This window comes from Myripristis murdjan, chromosome 14 (genome assembly GCF_902150065.1).
Source record: "Myripristis murdjan chromosome 14, fMyrMur1.1, whole genome shotgun sequence".
NCBI classification, from domain to species: Eukaryota; Metazoa; Chordata; class Actinopteri; order Holocentriformes; family Holocentridae; genus Myripristis; species Myripristis murdjan.
This window is the reverse complement of record NC_043993.1, coordinates 5,710,877-5,731,285: the sequence shown is the minus strand read 5'-3', so window position 1 is coordinate 5,731,285 and position 20,409 is coordinate 5,710,877. Positions and strand designations below refer to the sequence as shown.

Here is a 20,409-nt window from a genome sequence, read left to right as displayed (position 1 = left end):
CACAAAGTGGCTGTTTGGTAAGCTGACTCCTTTCTCTCCAATAGGCAGACTCTAGTTACACGGTCACACAGAGTCCTGAAGGCCTGGCTCACACACTGACCTACATCAGCATTCACACAGAACACACCAGACACACACACACACACACACACACACACACACACACACACACACACACACACACACACACACACACACACACATACACACACACACACACACACACAGAGGAAGGCTTTGTGGGTGAAGCCCAGAGAGGGCCTGCCACGGTGAAGAGGTGGAATGATGATGTATTGTGTTTTCCTCTTGGATTACAGGGCAGATAGTCTTTAAGGACACAGCTTTCTCAGGTTGGAGCCACAGGAAACCTGCTTCATCTGCTCTGCCTTTAGTTTGGAGAGTAGAGATGAAGCAAAACAAAACCATCAGTTAGTAAATCAGTTTTATTCCATGGATGTTTTTCCTGCATGCCTTTACGATGTGTAATGTCAGACAGCCAGTCACCAGCATGATTAGACCTTGGTACCAGCATATTGTGTGCTTGTTGGCTCAATAACACTGATGGGATTTATTTCTTGGGTTTTTGATAGTACTGAAGCAACTTGGTCGGTGTCATAAAAATATCTACCGATACGTGTTTGGGTTTGAATACAGTAACTTTACTTCCTTTGAAATCAAATGAAATGTGTTTGGCAGGGTTCCCAAAGATCCTTGAAGAGTCTTAAAAGGTCTTCACTTTTACAATAACATGTCTCACATAATGAAATTGTGCCTTAAAGGACCACACCAGTGATTGTGCATTGTTAGCGTAATATTTACAAAATGGAAAAAATGTTTCTGCTAATCTATTCCCAAAGCAAGCAGTCATATTTCATTTTTCCCTGTAAACCAGCCACTGGTTTACATTCATTCCACTATGATATGAAAATGAACTTTCAGAGACTTCAAACGTTTTTTGCAACAGTACCCCATCACTGTAATAAAGACCTCCACTTTATCTTATTTGTTTGTTTATTTATTTATTTATTTATTTATTTATTTATTCATTCATTCATTCATTTATTTATTTTCTAAAAGCAGCAGCATGATTTTTGATGACTTTTTGAAATTGGGGGTGAAAAAAACACTCCCTCCTCCGCCAGGGAAAATAGTCCCCGGGGAAATGTTTGCTTTCCACATCCAATTCTCAGTTCGGTGGCTTATGAACACTAAGGATTGAACATTATGAGGTGGCTGTCTCGACCAAAAATTGACATTTGAAAATGGAGGTATTTTGATTCTATGTTGTGAAATCTTTAGTACCCCTGCATGATTTGCAAAATGGTTTGTTGTGATGTAAAATTGGGGGAAATTGTAGTAAGTGGGTCAAATATGCATGATCACTGGTATAGTTCTTTAAAAGCAACTGAATATTTATACATACATTTGACTGTGTTCACTTTCTAAGTACATTCTGCTCTGGCGCTGACTGAAGAGAAGAGCCACAAGCATAGGCTAGAAGAAAATAGGTCAATGCAAAGGAAATGATAATAGGCCAGAAGATGACAAATGACGGCACTAGTTGGCATCAACTGCTGACTGCTTCGAGGCAAGATGTTAAATATGTTGAACGGCATTTAAAGTAGGTACAGCAGGGATTAAGGTGCACGATTCACACAGGGCAGCCTAGAAACACACATGTTAAAGGAGCCACAGCGCCAGAGGAATCTGACATCAGAACACCAACTTCTGCCAACTGATCTGCTTCCTCCTCCACACCTCAGATCCAGCCAAACCAACACACTAATGATACTTCAGTAGTCACAACTGCTCAAGCAAGTTTGGCGCCCAGTAGTTTTTCACCTACGGCAACTCTGAGGGCCAAAGCGCCGTGGGTTTTCCACAAGATTAGTTATCAACCATCATTTATATCCAGTGACAGGATTCACATAGTTTGTAAAGAGACAGGCCTTGAAGACATGACATTTCAGATTTAGGTGGTGTTGAGTATTGTGAGACCTTTCAGGTTATGGGTGTCAGATTTTAGTAGTCAGGTTTCCCCTCTCTCCCAAGGTGCTTTTCATTTGATTTGTGAAACCATCTGGCCCCGCTCCAACTGAAGCTTCACTGGAAGCCACAAAACAGCCGGACCAATCAGCATCCTTTAAGGCAGTGGTTCTCAGATTGGGTTATGCCTATCCCCATTTAAGGGTTATGTGACATTAAAAATAAAATAAATAAATAAATAAATATCAGTTATGCGTAATTCCTGAAATAATCAGCCCTATGCTATAATAAGTTCAATAAAAATGAAATTGAAAGTTTGATAAACCACATTTTATCTTCAGTTTCCCCTCCGGGTTTCCCAAAGGAGTCAAATTTGTGTTTGTGGTTTAAATCTGCTGCTGTGGTCGTCGAGCAAGGACATTTGTTCAGAAGCCAGAAAACAATCCAGAAAATGGATTAGTGGTTGAAATATAGCAGCGATACAGCTGAAAACAAGGAGGAGGGAGTGGAAAAGAAGCAAAAACAGAAACAACAAAATATCCCCACTATCAGGTTGTTGTCACACAATGATGGTGCTATATTTGACCTCTCTATATAGGATTTTTTTTTTCTACCATTTTTTTTCCACTGGTCAGGAGGACAGTGCATTGACTTGAAAAATAGAACAAAATAGGACATCAACACAGAATTTCTTTCCAAAAACAGTAAACCTGTGTACCAGCAAACCTGAAACATGCCTCCTGATACAAAGGCTCACTTTCACGTTCACAGTGGCTTCGCTCTTATAATATGTCACATGTTTCATTCTGTGACAGTAAGTCAAGTTCAAAATGAAAGAAATGGTCATCCCTGTCATATTTGAGTTTATTATGCTTTAGAATTGACATTATTGTTGCTTTGCTGACATCCATAAAATTATTTTTGAAATTTTAAATAATTAGAAATAAAGTTCAGTTATTATTTTCTGATGAACTGGCTCTTGTTTAAATAAATAAATAAATGATTGAACTAATAGAATTTGTATATTTATTGATCCTCGTAAGGACATTTTGTTGTTGCTCAACAGGGAGGTCGGAGGTCATAGATCAGCTCCACCCACCTGGTAGCTCAAGAAAACCAAAACAAATGCTAAGAATTTAAAATAGCTTTCCATTTGACTCTGGTCTGATTTGTTCCCTCCCTGCTTTGTCTGTCTTCTAGGTCAGCCCATCCCACACACACACACACACACACACACACACACACGTGTCTCTACTGTGAGTGTAACCTATCATCATATGGTTGCTATAACCCTCCCACACATTCTGCACACCCGTATGACTGTGGTGCAGCAATAAATCAGTGGAATTTAGCGTCTGAAGGTGACTACTCATTATTCTGAGGCAGTCAACCTGTGGTATTTTTGTGATCACTGACAAAGCAGAGGAAGAAAGGCGAAGTAGCTCTAACTGTCTGACTGAGACAACTGACCCATTGTAGCCAGGAAAACGATTTTAGAAAAGTGTTTTTAATGTCACAGGAATATCACCAGGTCAGTGTGACTTTGACCTTTGACCTCTCTACTCCGTTGCTCGTAAAGCTGTAAGTTACTGATTTCATTGACTGAGTTTCTGGATGAGACTGTCAGCTACAACGTCTCCAAATTCAGACGGTTTCCCATCAGAAATCAAATTTACTTGTAGTTGTCTGATCCTCCCTGCCCCTCTGTGAAGAGGTTTTTTCCATCAACATTTCACTCCCTCCACCATCTACCAGAAGCTGCCAGAAACTCCATTTCCTCTGGAAGAACAGCACTCTCTTCTTGTTCTGCGTCATGTAAAACAGTCACTGATGAATGCATTTTAAGTAGCTATCTGATTGGTACAATAAGATTTGGCCATGTCATAATGCAAAACGATGAGGAGGGGACATTAGAGTGGCGCCGTCAGCATCTTACTAAAAACCTCATTTGTTTGTAAAGCATGTAAATAACTCAACTCTTTAAAACAGTCCAGTCTTTATAATGCATTATTGCAGTGAGATATTCTGTTTCATTTGATGATACTGTTCGATATGAAGAGTGCTGTGGTTTTTCTGGTAGAATGTGACTGTGCAGAGGAAGTGGGAAATGTGTGGAGGAACATTCTGACGCTGCCTTTTCAATGCTTGAAGCTGCAGGTCACGTCACTCGTGACTCCGGGGCATTTCTGGATGTAAAACATAAGATTAGTGGTGCCGCCTCTGTGTTTCCCTGCTGTTTGACATGTTTTTCCATCAATGTTGTCCATCAAAGTTTCCCATCTCTCTTATAAACCCAAATTAGTCCACATTTGCAATTTATGAACATTTGATGGTGAATAATTTCTTTACTGTCGCAATTTGTTTTCAGCCTTGTACCAATACAGTTCATCTGAATCAATGTTGCTGCATCTTACACATCAAACCCAGCACTTCTAGATGCATCGGTGAATGGTCACTCCCGTATTAATTAAACCTTAGTGTCACAATTATATGGTGATAACTTAATAGTGTTGAAATACCACTCCTCGCCCTTTTAAAATATGAAATATAAATACCAGTGCATCCAAGATGGTCTAAAATCAAAGCTGGCACTGAATTTGGCGCTCTGCTTCTGCTGTGGTGTCTGCCCTCAGGTGTCTGCTGCCCTCAGACTGGTTCAGGTAATCAGAGGCCAGTAAATCTCAGTCTGTCATCTCTACACTCCCTTTCACTGCAGGAATGACAGGAATGTTACCATATTAGCCTGCCACACCTCTCAGAGCACAGGCATGCAAACCCTCCATGTGATCAGATCCTTGTAGCATTCCTCACTATGGTTTTCTTGCAAGGTCAGAAACCCAGTAGTTGTAGCTCATTCTGCTGCTTCACTCTCTGTAAGACGTCAAGTGAATGACGAGGGGGCGAACGGCGCAACAGTTGCTCAACACTTAAGAAACACTCAGAGAGGCTCTCTTTAAAAGCTTGAGTGACATGTTGTAGCAGACCGGAGAGGCTTCAGGCTGGGAAGAAGGGGATACTTGAGTCTGTTTTTATGAAGTAAGTGGGAAACTGAGAGAAGACAAACATCCATTTAAGAAATGATTGTAGGTTTACCCTCCTGAGTTCTTCAATTCTATTGAAGCTCATTAATTCAGGAGAGGATTTTGTTGAGCATGCATGTTCTTTTTTCAGCACCTCTCCATTTCATATTCATACATTTATGCACATTCACACCAGGCAGCTGCCCACCACCCACAGTTTTCTGCTGCTGGCTCCTGAGCAGCACAACCTCAGCAGCAGCAGTTCAAGTGGAAAGCACAACTCCCTCCCTCTTGACCACGCAGATTTTCTTTCTTACTCTGTTTTCGTCTCTGTTGTTTTTGTTCAGATGGTCTGGGGATTCAACCTTCCATTCAAAAATACGCCTCTAACCTTTGGGCCACCCGTTACAGGGTGGGACAGTAACCATGACCCTGTGGCCCCTGGCCACAAAAAATTGTCCTGTGGCCACCAAATATTCCATGTAGGTGGCCCCCTGTGGCCACCAAGTTTAATCGCCATACCAAACCCAAACCCCAAACTAAGTTTTATTCCTGCGGTTTTCTGCAACACATGAACAAGATTTCGGGTGCCGGGAGCTTATCCAAATTATATGAGATCAGACAGTTCGCTAGGAACAAGGTAACTCCAGAGGTGTCTGATTTATAATTAATGTAATGCATGTGTGTGCATGTGCGTTTTTTTTTTTTTTTTTTTTTTTCAATTTTATTTATTTATTGTTTTTTTTTCTTTTGTTTTCTTTTCTTTGTTTTTTTTAGGGATTAAGTGTGCCACAAACCCCTCAAGCCCATAGTTATGCAGTTATGGCATTTGAATGTCAGAGTGATTGAGTGCATGTGTATCCAGGGTTAGTCAGGTAGGATTAGGTTTCAGTTATGTTGATTCAGGTTTTGCAGAAGTGAATGTTGGCATGGCAACAGTAGTTAGCATAATTTCTGTAATGTTTTGCATATTTGGTGTTATTTTTATCCTGAATAGCTGAATGTGTGATGTGTGTGTGTGTGTGTGTGTGTGTGTGTGTGTGTGTGTGGTCTCTGCGGGAGTGAAACCCTGAGCGCAGGTAGTGTCAGTGCCATTATCTGCTCATTGAGCTACGCAGGCCGGTAAGTGAGCAGGTTGGTCAAATGTGCCGCTGCTCAAAAGTGCATTTGTAGTTGCAGGGATCAAACCTGTGAACTTCCAGATACAAGAAGATCTCTTGAGCCACTGTAGACCACTCTGCTGCCCGAGTTGCTCTTCCCTCATGCTCAGTTTCTTTGATTTTTTCATGAAAATGGTGCTGAACCGTTCCTGTGGCAATGTGTGACCCATTAACCATTTCCTGAGAGTGATGACATCATTGTTTAGTCTTTGTACGATTGGCTGGTGGTGAGCAGGTGGGGTTTTCCTGATTAACAGCTACAGGAAGTGCAAAGAGCAGTGGTCCAAAGGCAACATTTTGAAACAATAGAAATGGACAGTTTTGTTAGCACTAGAATATTTTCTCCATCTTGTATCTGGCTCACAAAATGGTAGCACTAGAGGAGAGGAGGAGCAATCTGGTTTGGCTTGTTTGCCCACACTGGCTGGGAAAATCTGAGAAGACAAAGCCCAACCACAGAACCACAGTTTTCCAAAACACAAGTTACCCAATTGGCAAGCTTCAGTGACAAAGATGAAGCTCTGGTTGAAATATAAATAAAGATAAACTGCAGTAGGTTATTTACTTAATCATTCATGCAATAAAGAAGCTGTATTGGAGTTAATTTTGACAATTAGCATAGTTATGACACATGAGAATCAAATGCACCATCAAATGAATCAAACACCAAGGCTGGTTAAGACATGGCTTATTAGAATATTAACAAAATTAAATTGAAATTTTTGGTGCCCAACAATGGCTTCCAGTTTCTTTATTGTGTGACTTTGAGGGCTGGTTTGGGGGTCCATATGTTTCTGAGTGGACCATTCAGGACCATGACATTCATGATGCTGGAAGATCAGAACACCAACTCATTGGTTCTCAACCTTTTTGGTGCCAGGGACCCCCAAACTGATACACACCAATCTGCAGACCCAGATTTGATAAGATGTAGTTTCAGGGATCCCCATGTGATGAGATTTAGCTGGCAGGTTCTCAGTGAAGAGTGTGAACCTACCTGTCTCCCATCTTTATGTCCCCAAGGGAAAACTTTGTCTGAATTTTGTTTTATCTGAAAAGATCATGTTTAAATTCTGTTTATCTCACTTCAATCAACTTTAATTCAGCAAAATGGGATTGTCAAGCAGGCAGAGTAACCAGCTCTGTCATGAATGCTGCTTCAGTTCTTGGCATCCATGTATCATCAGTACAGTATTAACACACAAAATACCGCTTTGCTATGCTGTATTTTTTCCATACCCTAAACTATAGGCTAGTTTGGCTCGTTTGAACTTGGAATGCCATTCTTGATATTAGCAACTTCCTCTCTTACCCCCTGTTTTTTTTTTTTTTTCTTACTATTTCTCAGCTTTAATTAGCCAGAAACAATGTGGTTCTCTGGCCCCGCCCACTGAGTTTTGACTGAACCAAGGAGATAATTTCTGCCTCCAGAGCAGCTCTCCCTCTGCATAACTGAAATTCCAATCAGCCTTAAAAACATGTTTACAATTAAATGGAAATTTGTGAGTTTTCCTCCTGAAATTGTCACAACCTTTACAGAACGTACATATTATGCAGTAGATGAGGTTGTTTATTTGGATGGCTGAAGTGCCGTAGGGCTCCGTTGGGGGTCTTCTGCGGCCGTCCAGTAACACAGTAGTGTCATTCCAACCTGCCGGGAAGTTTTTGGGCCCGAGTGGTTCACCAGGCCTGTGTGGAATCTGCCTGGACCACTCCACTCTCTGCACCGCCACGGCTTTGATACTTAAGAAGGGATGACATCAGCTAAACCATTTTCTCTCTCCCTTTCTTTCCCTCCGCGGTAAAATGAAAACAAGTTGAAATCGGATCAAATCTTACCGCAAATGACAGACTGTAATTAGGCCGATGTGTTCAGGCTTGCACTGAGCCTTTGTATCATTCAGGAAGACACTCGCCTCTTTCACAAATCCCTCTCGTTCTCGCCAACATTTCTCCTGGATTGTATCTAATCATTACAATGGCATAGATTTCCTCATCTTCCCAGAAGTTAAACTACCATGATATCATAACCAACCATCAGGCAGTTCTAGTGTACAGTCACTAAACCCCCTTGTCTGAGACTGGGAGGACTGAACCTGTGCTGACCTTTATGGAAACCATATTTAGAGTTTCTGTGATGTATGTATTGGCATGACATGAGAATACCACATGCAGTGAAGCGGTTTGGTCTTTTGAATCAGTCCTGAAAAGATTTCTTCATGTCTACGGTCACACTTGTCTTTTCACAGGACTTCTGAAATGGGAATTCAACCTTTGGATCTCACCAGGCTTAATGCCGCCTGGGATGATTGATATCAGAAATCATATACAGCCCATGGTCCAAGAGGTGACATAGCTGGCTTTTATGAAGAGCTATTTTTTAAGGGAGCTGAAATTATAGTTTCTTGTGTTGTTTAAGTCCATTTTAATTCTCTGTCTCTTTCTTTATCTTCCTTTCTCTCTCTTGTCCTACTTGTTTTTTGTTTTTTTTATAGGGTCACAAGATTCACTTATAATGAATCATTGATACAATTTGAATAATAAGATATCCAAGATTTCCAAATGTCCAAGTTAATTTGATAAATTATTTCATATTTAAGTATAACCAGGCTAACAAGGAAATCCTGCCTTTAAAATTCCACTTTTGCCTGATTTGGCAGTGGAAGTGACAAGCTTAGAAAAAAAAAAAAAAAAAAAAAAAAAAAAAATCAGTAAATGTCATTTGTAGTGTTACAACAATAACATTTGATTTTAAGGAAAAAAGAAAAAAATATCAAAGCATAAAGTGTTCCAAGAAAATAGTTTAGGAGAGAAAGGGGAAGTTAAAAAAATCAAACAATCAAAAAAAAAAAAAAAAAAGTTGTAAATTTTGTTATGATAAATTTAGAAGGTGGAATCATAATTCAGTCTGTCCCTCTAAAGCAAAATAGGGAAGTCATTCACACTGCAGAGTTGAATTAGTTGGGCTTCCATCCAAATGTATTGCAAATTTTAACTGAATTTTCAGAAAATGGGAAAAAGAAAATGTGAACAAATGCAGGTCTCCATCAAATGATGAGAATTAACCTGAAAAGGGCTCTTTAATAGCACGTGAACAAGCGCCAACAGCCAGACAGAGGACGGAGTGATTGAATGATCTCCACGCTCAGATGTAATCCACTGTATGTGGCAAGAATGCCTCTCTTGCTGCTGCACCGCGCTCAGGCCACAGTCCACAAATGATGTTGACATTACAAACGTGTGGGCAGTAAGTATTACCAGAAGAAGTATTGTGCCTCCTGGATATGCAAAAATAACAGGGATTAATTTGGCAAGGGGGTGATCCATGGCACCACCCCAGCCTCACGGGAGCTCTGGTCAGAAGTACAGATTCCAACCAGGTTTATTTATGCACAAATTAAAAATTTGCCAAAAAATAGGTGGATGGAAACCCGACTATCGACAGCCACCTCAACCCAAACAGAGAGAGCTGCGGCGGTGGCTCAAGGATGTTTGTTTTTGTAGAGGGTGGCAAGCATTTCCCACAGGCAATAAGCTCAACTCAGTCCAAACAAGCCCAACATTTTCACATCATGATATCATGGTACCGTAAACCCTGGCATACAGTATTAGAAGTTATTTCCTCACCATGGTGTCTTATGTTAATACAACAGTTGTGTCTCGCCTGCTTCTGCCTCCCTGCTCTGTCCTCAACCATCTAAATCACGAGACCATTTATAAAAAGTATTCTGCGATTTGGCGATAATTCTAGTTTTGTTCCACATTTGTTGCTCCAAGTTATGATAAAAGTTAGGGCTCCAGTGCAAAATATGTTTTTTAATCCTAATTAAAAAAACACGTTACTTCTAAAACATTTGGAATGCTCCATTTAGAGTTAGATAACAGTAAGATTAAATCACAAAGTTTGTTTTAATGGAACATTTTTCTCTTGCAGTGGTGGTCATCAATGCTAAACTAATACAGAGGAAACACTGGACTTAAGCCTCCATTTTACTTTATGATCACTTCAGGATATAATTTAAAAAATGGCAAAGCAAATGTAATCTATAATCTGATTCCGGATTTTTTGGCTCACTCCTTTTTAGCATGTTTTGTAGCACAGTTTCATACAGTTCATACTTCATACAGTTATATAGAACAACAAATGGAAATGAAAAAATAAAAGAAAATTTGCAAGGAAGGCCAAAAACATCTAAGTGGCTTATCAGTGTGGCTCCATAAAATAAACAGCATCGACACAACTTAATCAGAATTCTTTATTCATGACTTGGAGCTGGTCTTTAATTCGTTTAAATTTCCATATTCAAAAAAAGTCACACATTATCGCTTTGTTAAACTTGTGTACATCATCATTTGTCCTGAAATGACACTCGGTTTGACAAGAGAGGCGTCTGGAAACCCCAACCATGTAAAAACATGAGGTGGAATCCCTTGCAGAGCAATTCGCCCAACGCTAATAATCAGTTGTGGCTCATTCTTTTCCCGCCTCCGAGTCATGGCTGTGAGAGCATGGCGACGGTCTAGTGAGTGAGCAGAAATCGTTTGTGACGCTCTTTCACCAAATGGCTCTCACAAAATGCTTCTCAGGATAAAAGGGGGACAAAACAAAGTCTGCTTGTTGTTGGTTCAGTCAGACCTCCAGTCCATCTTGTGTCAGCAAACAGAGAGCTTGATGGACAGGCGTTTGTAGAGAGCGAGGAGTGTACACAGCCATGTTGGGTAACAGGTTATGCAACATTTGTTTGTCTCAGCCCTGCAGCTGCACGCAGATAACAGGTGGGTGTGTTTTCCTGCGATCACATAGAGGTGGAGTGTGTGATTGCAGTGTGGGAGATCTGTGTCAGGGGGATATAATCAGAGACACTGAATGGGTAGAAATGGTGTTAGCCGTTGCAGGCTTTCAGTTCACAGTAAGCCTGAATGATATATCGTAATCATATCATTATCTAGATGTGAACATGTGAGATATTAATATCTCAAAAGGCAACAACATGGACAATATCAAATTTCGGGTGAGGGTTAGCCTAAGACCCTGATTGATCTGTTCTGATCAGTGAAATACTTTGTGAACTTCTACTGCATTTTCCAACTGGTATAATTATGCTGTCTTTTCTAAAGTGTGTTTCTCCAACCTCTACTTCTTTTTCCTCCACTCCTATTTCTTCCTTCACCAGATGATGTGTTTGAGCAGCGGTTTGGCAGATGTGCTCCTGAGGCGAGGAGCAGCTCGTAATAAATCTCTTGCATGACTGAGAAACCCAGTAATGATGAGTGACGGCTGATGTCATGTATGTGTATATTATCACGCTGACATCTGAAGATATACTCTTCTATTACATTGTGCTTGGTGTCATCACTCACCTGTTACCTGTTGTAATTCTGTGGGTATAATCAGTTACATGGATTTTTTTTTTTTTTTTTTTTTTTTTTTTTCCTCACACAGTCTTGGCAAAACATCCATCAGTTGTTCAATTTTTGACTTCCTTGTGTGCCAGTGTCCATACAAAGGCAGTTTGTGGGGTTTCGGTCTATTTTGTTAATGTGTCACTCCCTGGCCTATGACCTCTAATCAGTGCAGTCACTTTATCTCTGGCCTGTCTCCCGTCACAGCCAACACCTGAGGTGAAGCTGTACAGCCTCACCGGCTGAATAAAACAATAACAACCTTTAACCTTGATTATGGTTATAAAAGCTTTATGGCTTTAATGCAAAGTATGAAAGCAAGAAAACAAGAAAGAGCATCAGTTGGCCTCCTGGTTAACCAGGATGCAACAGTTAAATATCCAATTTCAGCAGACAAGTGAGTAAAACTGTATAATAACCATCATTAATAAATGGTAAATTAATAGTAAATAAAACTTTAGTCAATAGTTATGTCCAGTTAACAAATAATTAATTGAGCATGTTAATAATTTAATAATAATGTATATCATAATAATGATGTTTACTTATTATATAGTGAACTGTTTATTAACAGTTTATTGTTGCACATATCCTAACATTTTATTTACATATATGTATATTTATTAATCATTTAACAAGATATTATAATCATCAGTTGTAACCTCATTAGAGCCATCCAAATACCGTCTATAGGCCACAATAACAATCTATAAATCAATTATTACCCATTAATGAAGTGTTACAAAATATCTGGTCCATCTATCTGTGTAATGTTTGTAACTGTTTTACAAATAATTTATGAATGGTTTACAAATCAATTGATAATTATTAAGAAATACTTATGATAGTAAATGTAATGTTCTAATGTCTGCAATAATAAACTGTTCATACATAGTTTACTGTGTTAAATAAACATTATTTAGCATTTTAATGTTTGTTAACTGTAAATTTATTATAAACTAAAGTTTAATTAACTATTAATATCCAATTTATTAATCTTAATAAGCTAAGGTTAATAACTAAGGTTATAGTAAAGTGTTACTGGTAAGTGTGTGAGCCAGTTTCTCTCTCATGTTCCTCCAGGTGGAAGAGCAGGAGGAGGAGGAAGAGGAGGTGGTGGAGGTGGAGGAGGTGGAGATCGTCAACGTAATCGAGCAGAAGCCGCCGCCGCCGCTGCCTGCAGTGATCGAGAAGGTCGTCAAGACAGAGGTGAGAAGCGAGGTGAAGGAAGTGCCTCAGCCGACGAAGATGGACACGCGCTTCTTCGGCGAGCTGCTGGCCGAGGTCTACAGGAAGAACTGCGACATCCACTCCTGCATCTCCGAGCATGTGGCCAAGATCCGCGGACGGTAGGTCTCAAAGACCATCTTACTCTCTAGGCGACCTAAGGAATCGTTTGATGTCTAGCATTTCATGTTATGTTGGCAAAAGGGCTAAATATTGCTGAAAGTTAAGCTAAATTTTGGCAAGGGAAAAACAAGCATTGTCATTTTCAAGGGGGTTCCTTGACCTCTGACCTGCAGATCTCTGAATGAAAATGGGTTCTCTGGACAGCCACGGCTCTCCCATTTGCAGACACTCTCACTTTATGCTAATCCCATGCAGTTTGGGCAACAAACCATAGGCACCTAACCAAAACACAATGTTTATTACAGATTTATGACTATAATAACTTGGATGAATATCATTTATGCTCCCATCCAAGTGGTCTTGTGCCAAAAACTGGAGGATCAAGCCTGTAATCCTCAAGTTGTATATCCATTCAGAAAAATCCAGTAAAGCATCAAATGTCAAGTTTGCCTGTTACGTCAAGTTACATCGAGTTGATAGAGTAATGACACCATTCTAGAATTTTTGTATTTTATCCTATATAATTTACTGATAGTTGCATATACAAGTAAAGATCATTCTAATCAGCATATCTAACAAACAAATGCACCATTTGAACAGAGTCACCGACAGACATACCTTATTTAACGCCCAAGGTTTCTTGTTTTAGGTCCATAGGTGTGGTCAGACATAGGAAACCCACACGACACAGGCAGAGAGTGATCCGCCAAATGATGGAAGTCTTTTATGTTGAAGTGAATAATGCCGGGCACCAAACACTGGTCATGAAAATTGTTCCATAGTCCTGTGTTATGGAAAAAATCCTGGAAGTCATAGAATTTGACAAGCACAAATATACAGTGAGCCTCAGACCCAAGGATCATGCAGTGCACGAAGTCACTGGTTCAAGGTGAAGTTCCTTTGATGGCCATACAAATCGGTGGAGTTCATTTCAGTACACATGAATAAAACAAGATTTACAAGATGCAACAAACTGTAGCACTGCACATCAGTTTGAGTAAAACACAACAGATATACGCTGCAAAGTAAAACAGAATATCCTGTATGTTATACTACAAAGTGGAACAGACTCATACATGCAAATACAATAGCAGTTCACAGGAGTTGATAAATCATAGTGGAAAACTCAGTGCAGGGCCAGCTGAAGTTTTGTGCAGCTTTGTGGAGGAAGTTCAGATTAAAGAGAGTTTATTATGCCTCCTAGGGACCTGCTGTACCGGCCAGAGGGCTTCTAAAGAGAAACTGAGCCATGTGGGAGTTACTTCTCCAAACATCATTTCTGACCACACTTAGGAAAGAGCAGGGCTCTCCAACCTTTTTTCATCCAAGAGCTATTTTTTTTTTTTAAATGAAAGTGTTGTATTACTTGCATTTATTCACATACAGTATCAAACCATTCATTCATGAACTTTAAATTTATACCAGCTAAATGCAGTAAAGTTTGCATGTATCAGATGTTATCTACAACCTGCATTTTGCATAAAAAATACATCAAAAGTCATGTGATACATATTTTCTGAATCCAAGTTTTGACATGTTTTCACATGACATGACGTAACAGAAACAAAGACACACCGAGACACTAAATAAGTAGCATATGTAACCTGTAGGGCCAGTGACTCAGCAAACTTCAAACTTTGGATATAGACATGAATTTGAAACTAAACTCCCAGCACGGCTGAGCTACTGGATGAAATCTGTTACAGTGTGAACGCTTAACACTGAGCACCGCTGTGTTATGCATTGACATAATTGACCATCCTTGTGGTTTTACAAAACAATAAAGCATTCCTAGAGAAGACTTTATCCATGGAGACCGAGTTTGGCAGTTTGATCCAGTATTAAGAGCAACATGCCTGAACAGATCAGAAACAGCAGCAGTTTCGGTTCCCATCTGAGGTTTTCTCTCTCTCCCTCTCCCCCGTTGGTTTTTCATCAGTGATGCTCCGATCTCGTGCTCTCTCTCCTTTTTTGAAGAGTTATGTTTGGCATATGTTATTATTAGATTATTATGTGCCATTAGATACTGTGAAGCTTTTGATTGTGTCATAAATCTCCTGGCAACCACAGTCGGTGCCGTCATGGAGATCCATGGGAGAATTTGCAGTGCACAAACGAAGCCTGAAAACTGTGTAACAGCTAAAAAAAAAAAAAAAAATTCAATAAATAAAAAAATATATATATTTTGGTTTTGGTCTTGCTGTACTTCAGTCAGCAAGACGGGTTCAGAATTACAGTTAGTTACTTATGTCCATCTATCTATCTATCTATCTCTATGTATATATGTATGTGTTTCCTTTTTTTTCTGTACCTTGTTATATGTTCTTACATGTCTACAACACTGATGTGTGCTGGTGCCTATCTTGAGAGATTTTTAATGTCAGTGAGCATTTGCTGGTTAAAGCAAAGGTTCAAAAGTTGAAAAGTGTGTGTGTGTGTGTGTGTGTGTGTGTGTGTGTGTGTGTGTGTGTGTGTGTGTGTGTGTGTGTGTGTGTGTGTGTGTGTGTGTGTGTGTGTGTGTGTGTGTGTGTGTGTGTTTGTGCGCGCAAGTGAATGAGTGCGATCAGTCACTAGGGCTTAATCTCTGTCTGACGTTTGACCCTCTCTGTCAGCCACTCATGACTTCAGTCACTGAATGCAGAGACACACACACACACACACACATCTGTCTCAGTATGTGTTTGAGACCCTGATGATTTATGGACAAGCAAGCCACTCAAAATACAGCAGAAACATGCACACAGTAGTCATGTACACACTTACGCCATAGACAAACACTCTCTGTGTGTCTCACTTTCTCACACTCACACACACACACACACACACACACAAACTCAGACACACCCCCTCCTATCCTGTCATGCCGGCTTCCTCATTGTTTGTCTTTCCTCTGTGTGTATTTACAGGAAACACCAGTTGGATCCCAGCAACGACTACAAGGTATGAACCAGACTCGATGTGAAACACCTGACAGCCACATCTGCACCAGGCCGGACAAATATAACAGTTACCTGTGCTTCACACACACATAACACTCCACAATTACTGTGAACAATCAGATTACAGTGAAGTATCACATATGAAATCATCATCATCACATGGTCATATATATATATATATATATATATATATATACATTTCATCCCATGTTCAACGCTACAATCTTGTTTTTCTTAAAACAAGGTAGTAGTTACTGTGTTACTGTGTTTTAAAATGTTAGCACTAAGCAAAAACACCCAATTTATACATTTGTGTAGCAGCTGCATCAACTACACCCAGCGTAAAATCAGTTACAGAAAAGAAAGAATTTATTTTCCAGTCACCTTCAGACATGGGAACCAAATGTGACACTCTTGCTTGCATTTCCATATTCCATTGTTTCGCTAATGATTTTTAATTTTTAGAAGGTGGTAACCCCAAGGTGTGTGTGTGTGTGTTTGTGTGTCTGTGCTCAGATGGAGAAAGAAGAGGTGGAGAGACTGATCCCCAGAGGAGCAACTGAACTGACCAAACAACAGATTCGCTACCTGCTCCAGGTAAGACGCAGAGAGAGAGAAACTGACAAAGACTGATGTGACACTTGTGATTGTGGCGTCTCCTTTGGACCAAGCACAAATATCAACATGTATCTTTTCAGTTGTTATTTTCTCTGTCTTTAGTGAAAAGCTGCTCTTGTTGTATCTGTTTTTTTTTAACAGGATCTTTGTCATATTATCTTTGTCTGTTGGTTCCCACCGATATTAACACACAATTCAGTGAAGGACAGCAGCCCTGCCTCAGTGTTTATGAGGAGTAAAAGATTTATTCACATCGACTCTGATGCAAACTCACTGTGGATTCAGATTTTGTCAGCAGTTAATTTCAAGAATGGATTATATTTGAAGAAGAGAGTTTAGAGCAGGCCACTCTAAATGTGTCCACGGTGTTTGTTTCTCTGTCTTTCACTGTGTTTGCAGGACTAACCTCTTTCTGCTTCTCCGTCAGACTCGTCTCACTGCGGATAAGAGCATGCGTCTCCTGCTGTCCACCTTCAGCAGCCTCAGAGAGGAGCTCATCAACATGTCAGATGACCTCAGGGTAAGACCAGACATCCGGCTCCATGAGTCTCTAGGATTTGCATTAGATCCTTGTGGAGCTGCCATGTCTGAAATAAACAGTAACTTCATTGCTCGTGCTGCTGGTAGTTTTCACAGCAGTTGCACCGAAAGATTGCTTTTCTCTTTTCAAATTCCTCTGCGATTTGCCATTCCAGCATTTTCTTTTAGTCACTTAGTGGTACATGAAAAATGAAATCAGGGTCTTGACCTAAAAGGGCTTATTGCCTCCCACTTTCTTATCCAGTGACCCCAATTTACCCCAATGACTTGGGTCAAATTGACTCCAGTAATCTAAACCTTCAGAAAATGATTACAGTTCAGGTGTGGCTATGCTATGTTACTACAGGTGTGTTATGTTACTGCAGGTGTGTTATATTACTGCAGGTGTGTTATGTTACTGCAGGTGTGTTATGTTACTTCAGGTGTGTTATGTTACTGCAGGTGTGTTATGTTACTGCAGGTGTGTTATGTTACTACAGGTGTGTTATGTTACTACAGGTCTGTTATGTTACTACAGGTGTGTTATGTTACTACAGGTGTGTTATGTTACTACAGGTCTGTTATGTTACTACAGGTGTGTTATGTTAGGTGAGGGCCCTAAAGAAGAGGGAAGTTTTTTGATTATAAATGGCACATTATAATTGTCATGTTATAGTTCCTCAGCGTCATCCAAAACAACTAAAGTAAATGTTTGTCAAATGTTAATATTTCTTGTATGTTAAAAAAAAGCTAAAACAGCCTGGGGTCAAATTGACCCTAAGGAAACACTGATGGGTGTAAAATATATCATCATGTCAGGAAATATATCATCATGTCAATTTCATGTTTTCCTAGTTGTCCCCATTATATTATGAAAAGTCATTTAATATGGAAAAAAAACATCAATCATGTGCTTAGAGATGTTAGACACTGAATGAGGTCAAATTGACACTTGACATCAACGATAATAGGAGGGTTCACTTGGAAGATCTTGTACCTTGTCATTTTGGTTATTACACGTCATTCACTTTGTATTAATGATCATGTCTTGTCAGATGACTTTAAAGTAAGTCATGAACTTTCCCAGCATAGTGAGAACTCATTACGTTGACATGTTCCCTGCTTGTTGTTGCTGGGAGCAAACTCTGTTTAACCCACAGCCTCAGCATTGAAAACATGCATCGCTGATTTGGTGTTAAGTATATAGTATTAATAATTATCAAAATAGGTTTGGTCTCCCCACCCACTGAGTTTTCTGGTGATTTCTTGCGAATTATCTGCCAAATACCCTCATTGCCTTTTTTTTTCCCATGTTCTCTAAGAAATCAAGTGAACCTGCTAAGATTTTTAAAATATTTTTCTAATTATTTAAGAGGGGGATGAAATAAGTATGTAAATATCTGAATTTATTGTGGCATTGCTCATGTAAAGGTAGGAGATTTGAGACTCTCTCTTCCTCTCTCTCTCTCTCTCTCTCTCTCTCTCTCTCTCTCTCTCTCTCTCTCTCTCTCCCTCCCTCCCTCCCTCCCTCTCTCTCTCTCTCTCTCTCTCTCTCTCTCTCTCTCTCTCTCTCTCTCTCTCTCTCTCTCTCTCTCTCTCTCTCTCTCTCTCTCTCATCCCAGCGTATAGAGAGTGAGAAGGAGGTCTTGGAGAGAGATCTGAGTTTTAAGACAGACCAGGCTCTGCAGTATGATCGCCTCCTGGAGGGTGTCAGAGAGAACAACAGACAGCTGCAGGTACTCTTCTGTGTGTGTGTGTGTGTGTGTGTGTGTGTGTGTGTCAGTGCTCAGGTTGAGGGTTAAGAGGGGGGATGTGTGTGTGTGTGTGTGTGTGTGTGTTTCTAAACTCCTCTGTGTCCTCCCCCCCCGTTCTAGCTGTCCCTGAAAGAGAGCAGTGCCAACCAGCGCACCCTGGAGAGCCAGCTGATGAGTGTCCGCAGCACCGACTCGAGTCGGGAGTTCAAGCTGAAGGAGCTGGAGGGGCGGCTGCGAGCGCTGGAGAAGGAGAATGACATGCTCAGGCAGAAGGTACCGCACATCCTGTTTTATTTCCTAGACGCCATCACTCAGTCAGACAGGAATGGCAGGAGAGAGAGAGAGAGAGAGAGCAAATAGCCTGGGGTTAGATTTGAACCCAGGACACTGCGATCAGGACTCAGCCTAAACAAGTGGTATGTGCACTATCACATGAGCTACCTGGGCGCCCCTGATGCCTCCTTGATCAATAGATTTATTTTACAAACACGACGCGTGTTCTCTCAGTATCACCTGACATTGTAGTTTTTACTTCACTCTGCTCCTCTCTTTGAAACCCAGACAAAACCAGTTTGTCAGCATGGCAACACATCAGTGTCAACTTAAAATGACGTTAGATTCAGGCAGACTTTCTCAGGTGAGAGGTTTTGCAGTGAGGACCAAAGCAGTGGCAAGAAGAGGAGCTAATGTTATGCGAACACCTCGGGACACACACATTTAAATGTTCACAGTTTCAGGCCACAGCCACAGCACAACATGTCTGCACGTCTGTCAAGTCACTGTGACACACTTCACGGTCCTACTGACTCGTCACCATAGCAAAGAACCACAGTCACCATTTCATTCTGTGCCACAGCAAACAGAGCGATGTCCATTCTACTTTATTCAAGTTCTGTGGTCATGACATTTTGTATACACAGACAAAGCCATTACAGTTGGCCCACTTTACTAAATGATGGTTCTGTCTCTGTCACTGTCTCCCTCTCTCTGTCTGTCCTGCAGTTGGCAGGTCAGGCCAGCAGCTCCACCCTGCAGGTCAAGACAGAGGAGTTGTCCCGTCAGTACAACGAGCAGCTCAACTCCATGCGAGAGGAAAAAGACAGGGAGCTGCAGAGCCTTCGGGTGAGAGGGGCGAAGGGAGGGTTAAACATATAAACTGGTATCTGGTGAAGTGGGATCAAAACACAGAGAGCTAACACACCCTCTGACAGCTGTAATGGAAGCCCTCAGCTCTTGGACACTAAAACCTGTGAAAGTCTGACTGCATTTCTAAATTTGACACCTTTTCAGCAGAACTACTGTTTTGGAATTTCAAACAAATTAAACATAAATGTTGTATTTGCTTGTAGTGTCTAGTGGAAGCTATTGTTAGTAGTGACAACAGTCCTTTAATATAGATCACTCTTGTTTACTTACCACCGCTCTCTCTGCTGTATTTATGTTTTTGCACACACACACACACACACACACACACACACACACACACACACTCACATGTAGTCCCAGCTGACGAAGATCCAGACGACGGTCACCACTGAAAGATCGTCCACAGAGAAAAGTCTCCAGCTGAAGATTTCAGAGCTGCTGGCCTCGCTGGAGCAGCGGCAGAGCATCATCAAGCGACAGGAGGAGGTCAGCACACAAACACTTTTCATTTCTG

General features: G+C 40.6%; 1 protein-coding gene across 2 annotated transcripts in view; it reads left to right on the top strand.

Moving 5' to 3' along the window:
- Positions 1 to 20,409, top strand: part of pof1b (POF1B actin binding protein) — a 40,700-nt gene that overhangs the window by 13,619 nt on the left and 6,672 nt on the right. For both annotated transcript variants that reach the window (XM_030069523.1, XM_030069522.1), the window contains exons 3-10: positions 12,653 to 12,918; positions 15,826 to 15,859; positions 16,375 to 16,455; positions 16,904 to 16,996; positions 18,618 to 18,731; positions 18,870 to 19,022; positions 19,752 to 19,871; positions 20,250 to 20,381. In XM_030069523.1, the coding sequence (XP_029925383.1) occupies positions 12,653 to 12,918; positions 15,826 to 15,859; positions 16,375 to 16,455; positions 16,904 to 16,996; positions 18,618 to 18,731; positions 18,870 to 19,022; positions 19,752 to 19,871; positions 20,250 to 20,381 (993 nt within the window). The remainder of the gene's footprint in view (positions 1 to 12,652; positions 12,919 to 15,825; positions 15,860 to 16,374; positions 16,456 to 16,903; positions 16,997 to 18,617; positions 18,732 to 18,869; positions 19,023 to 19,751; positions 19,872 to 20,249; positions 20,382 to 20,409) is intronic.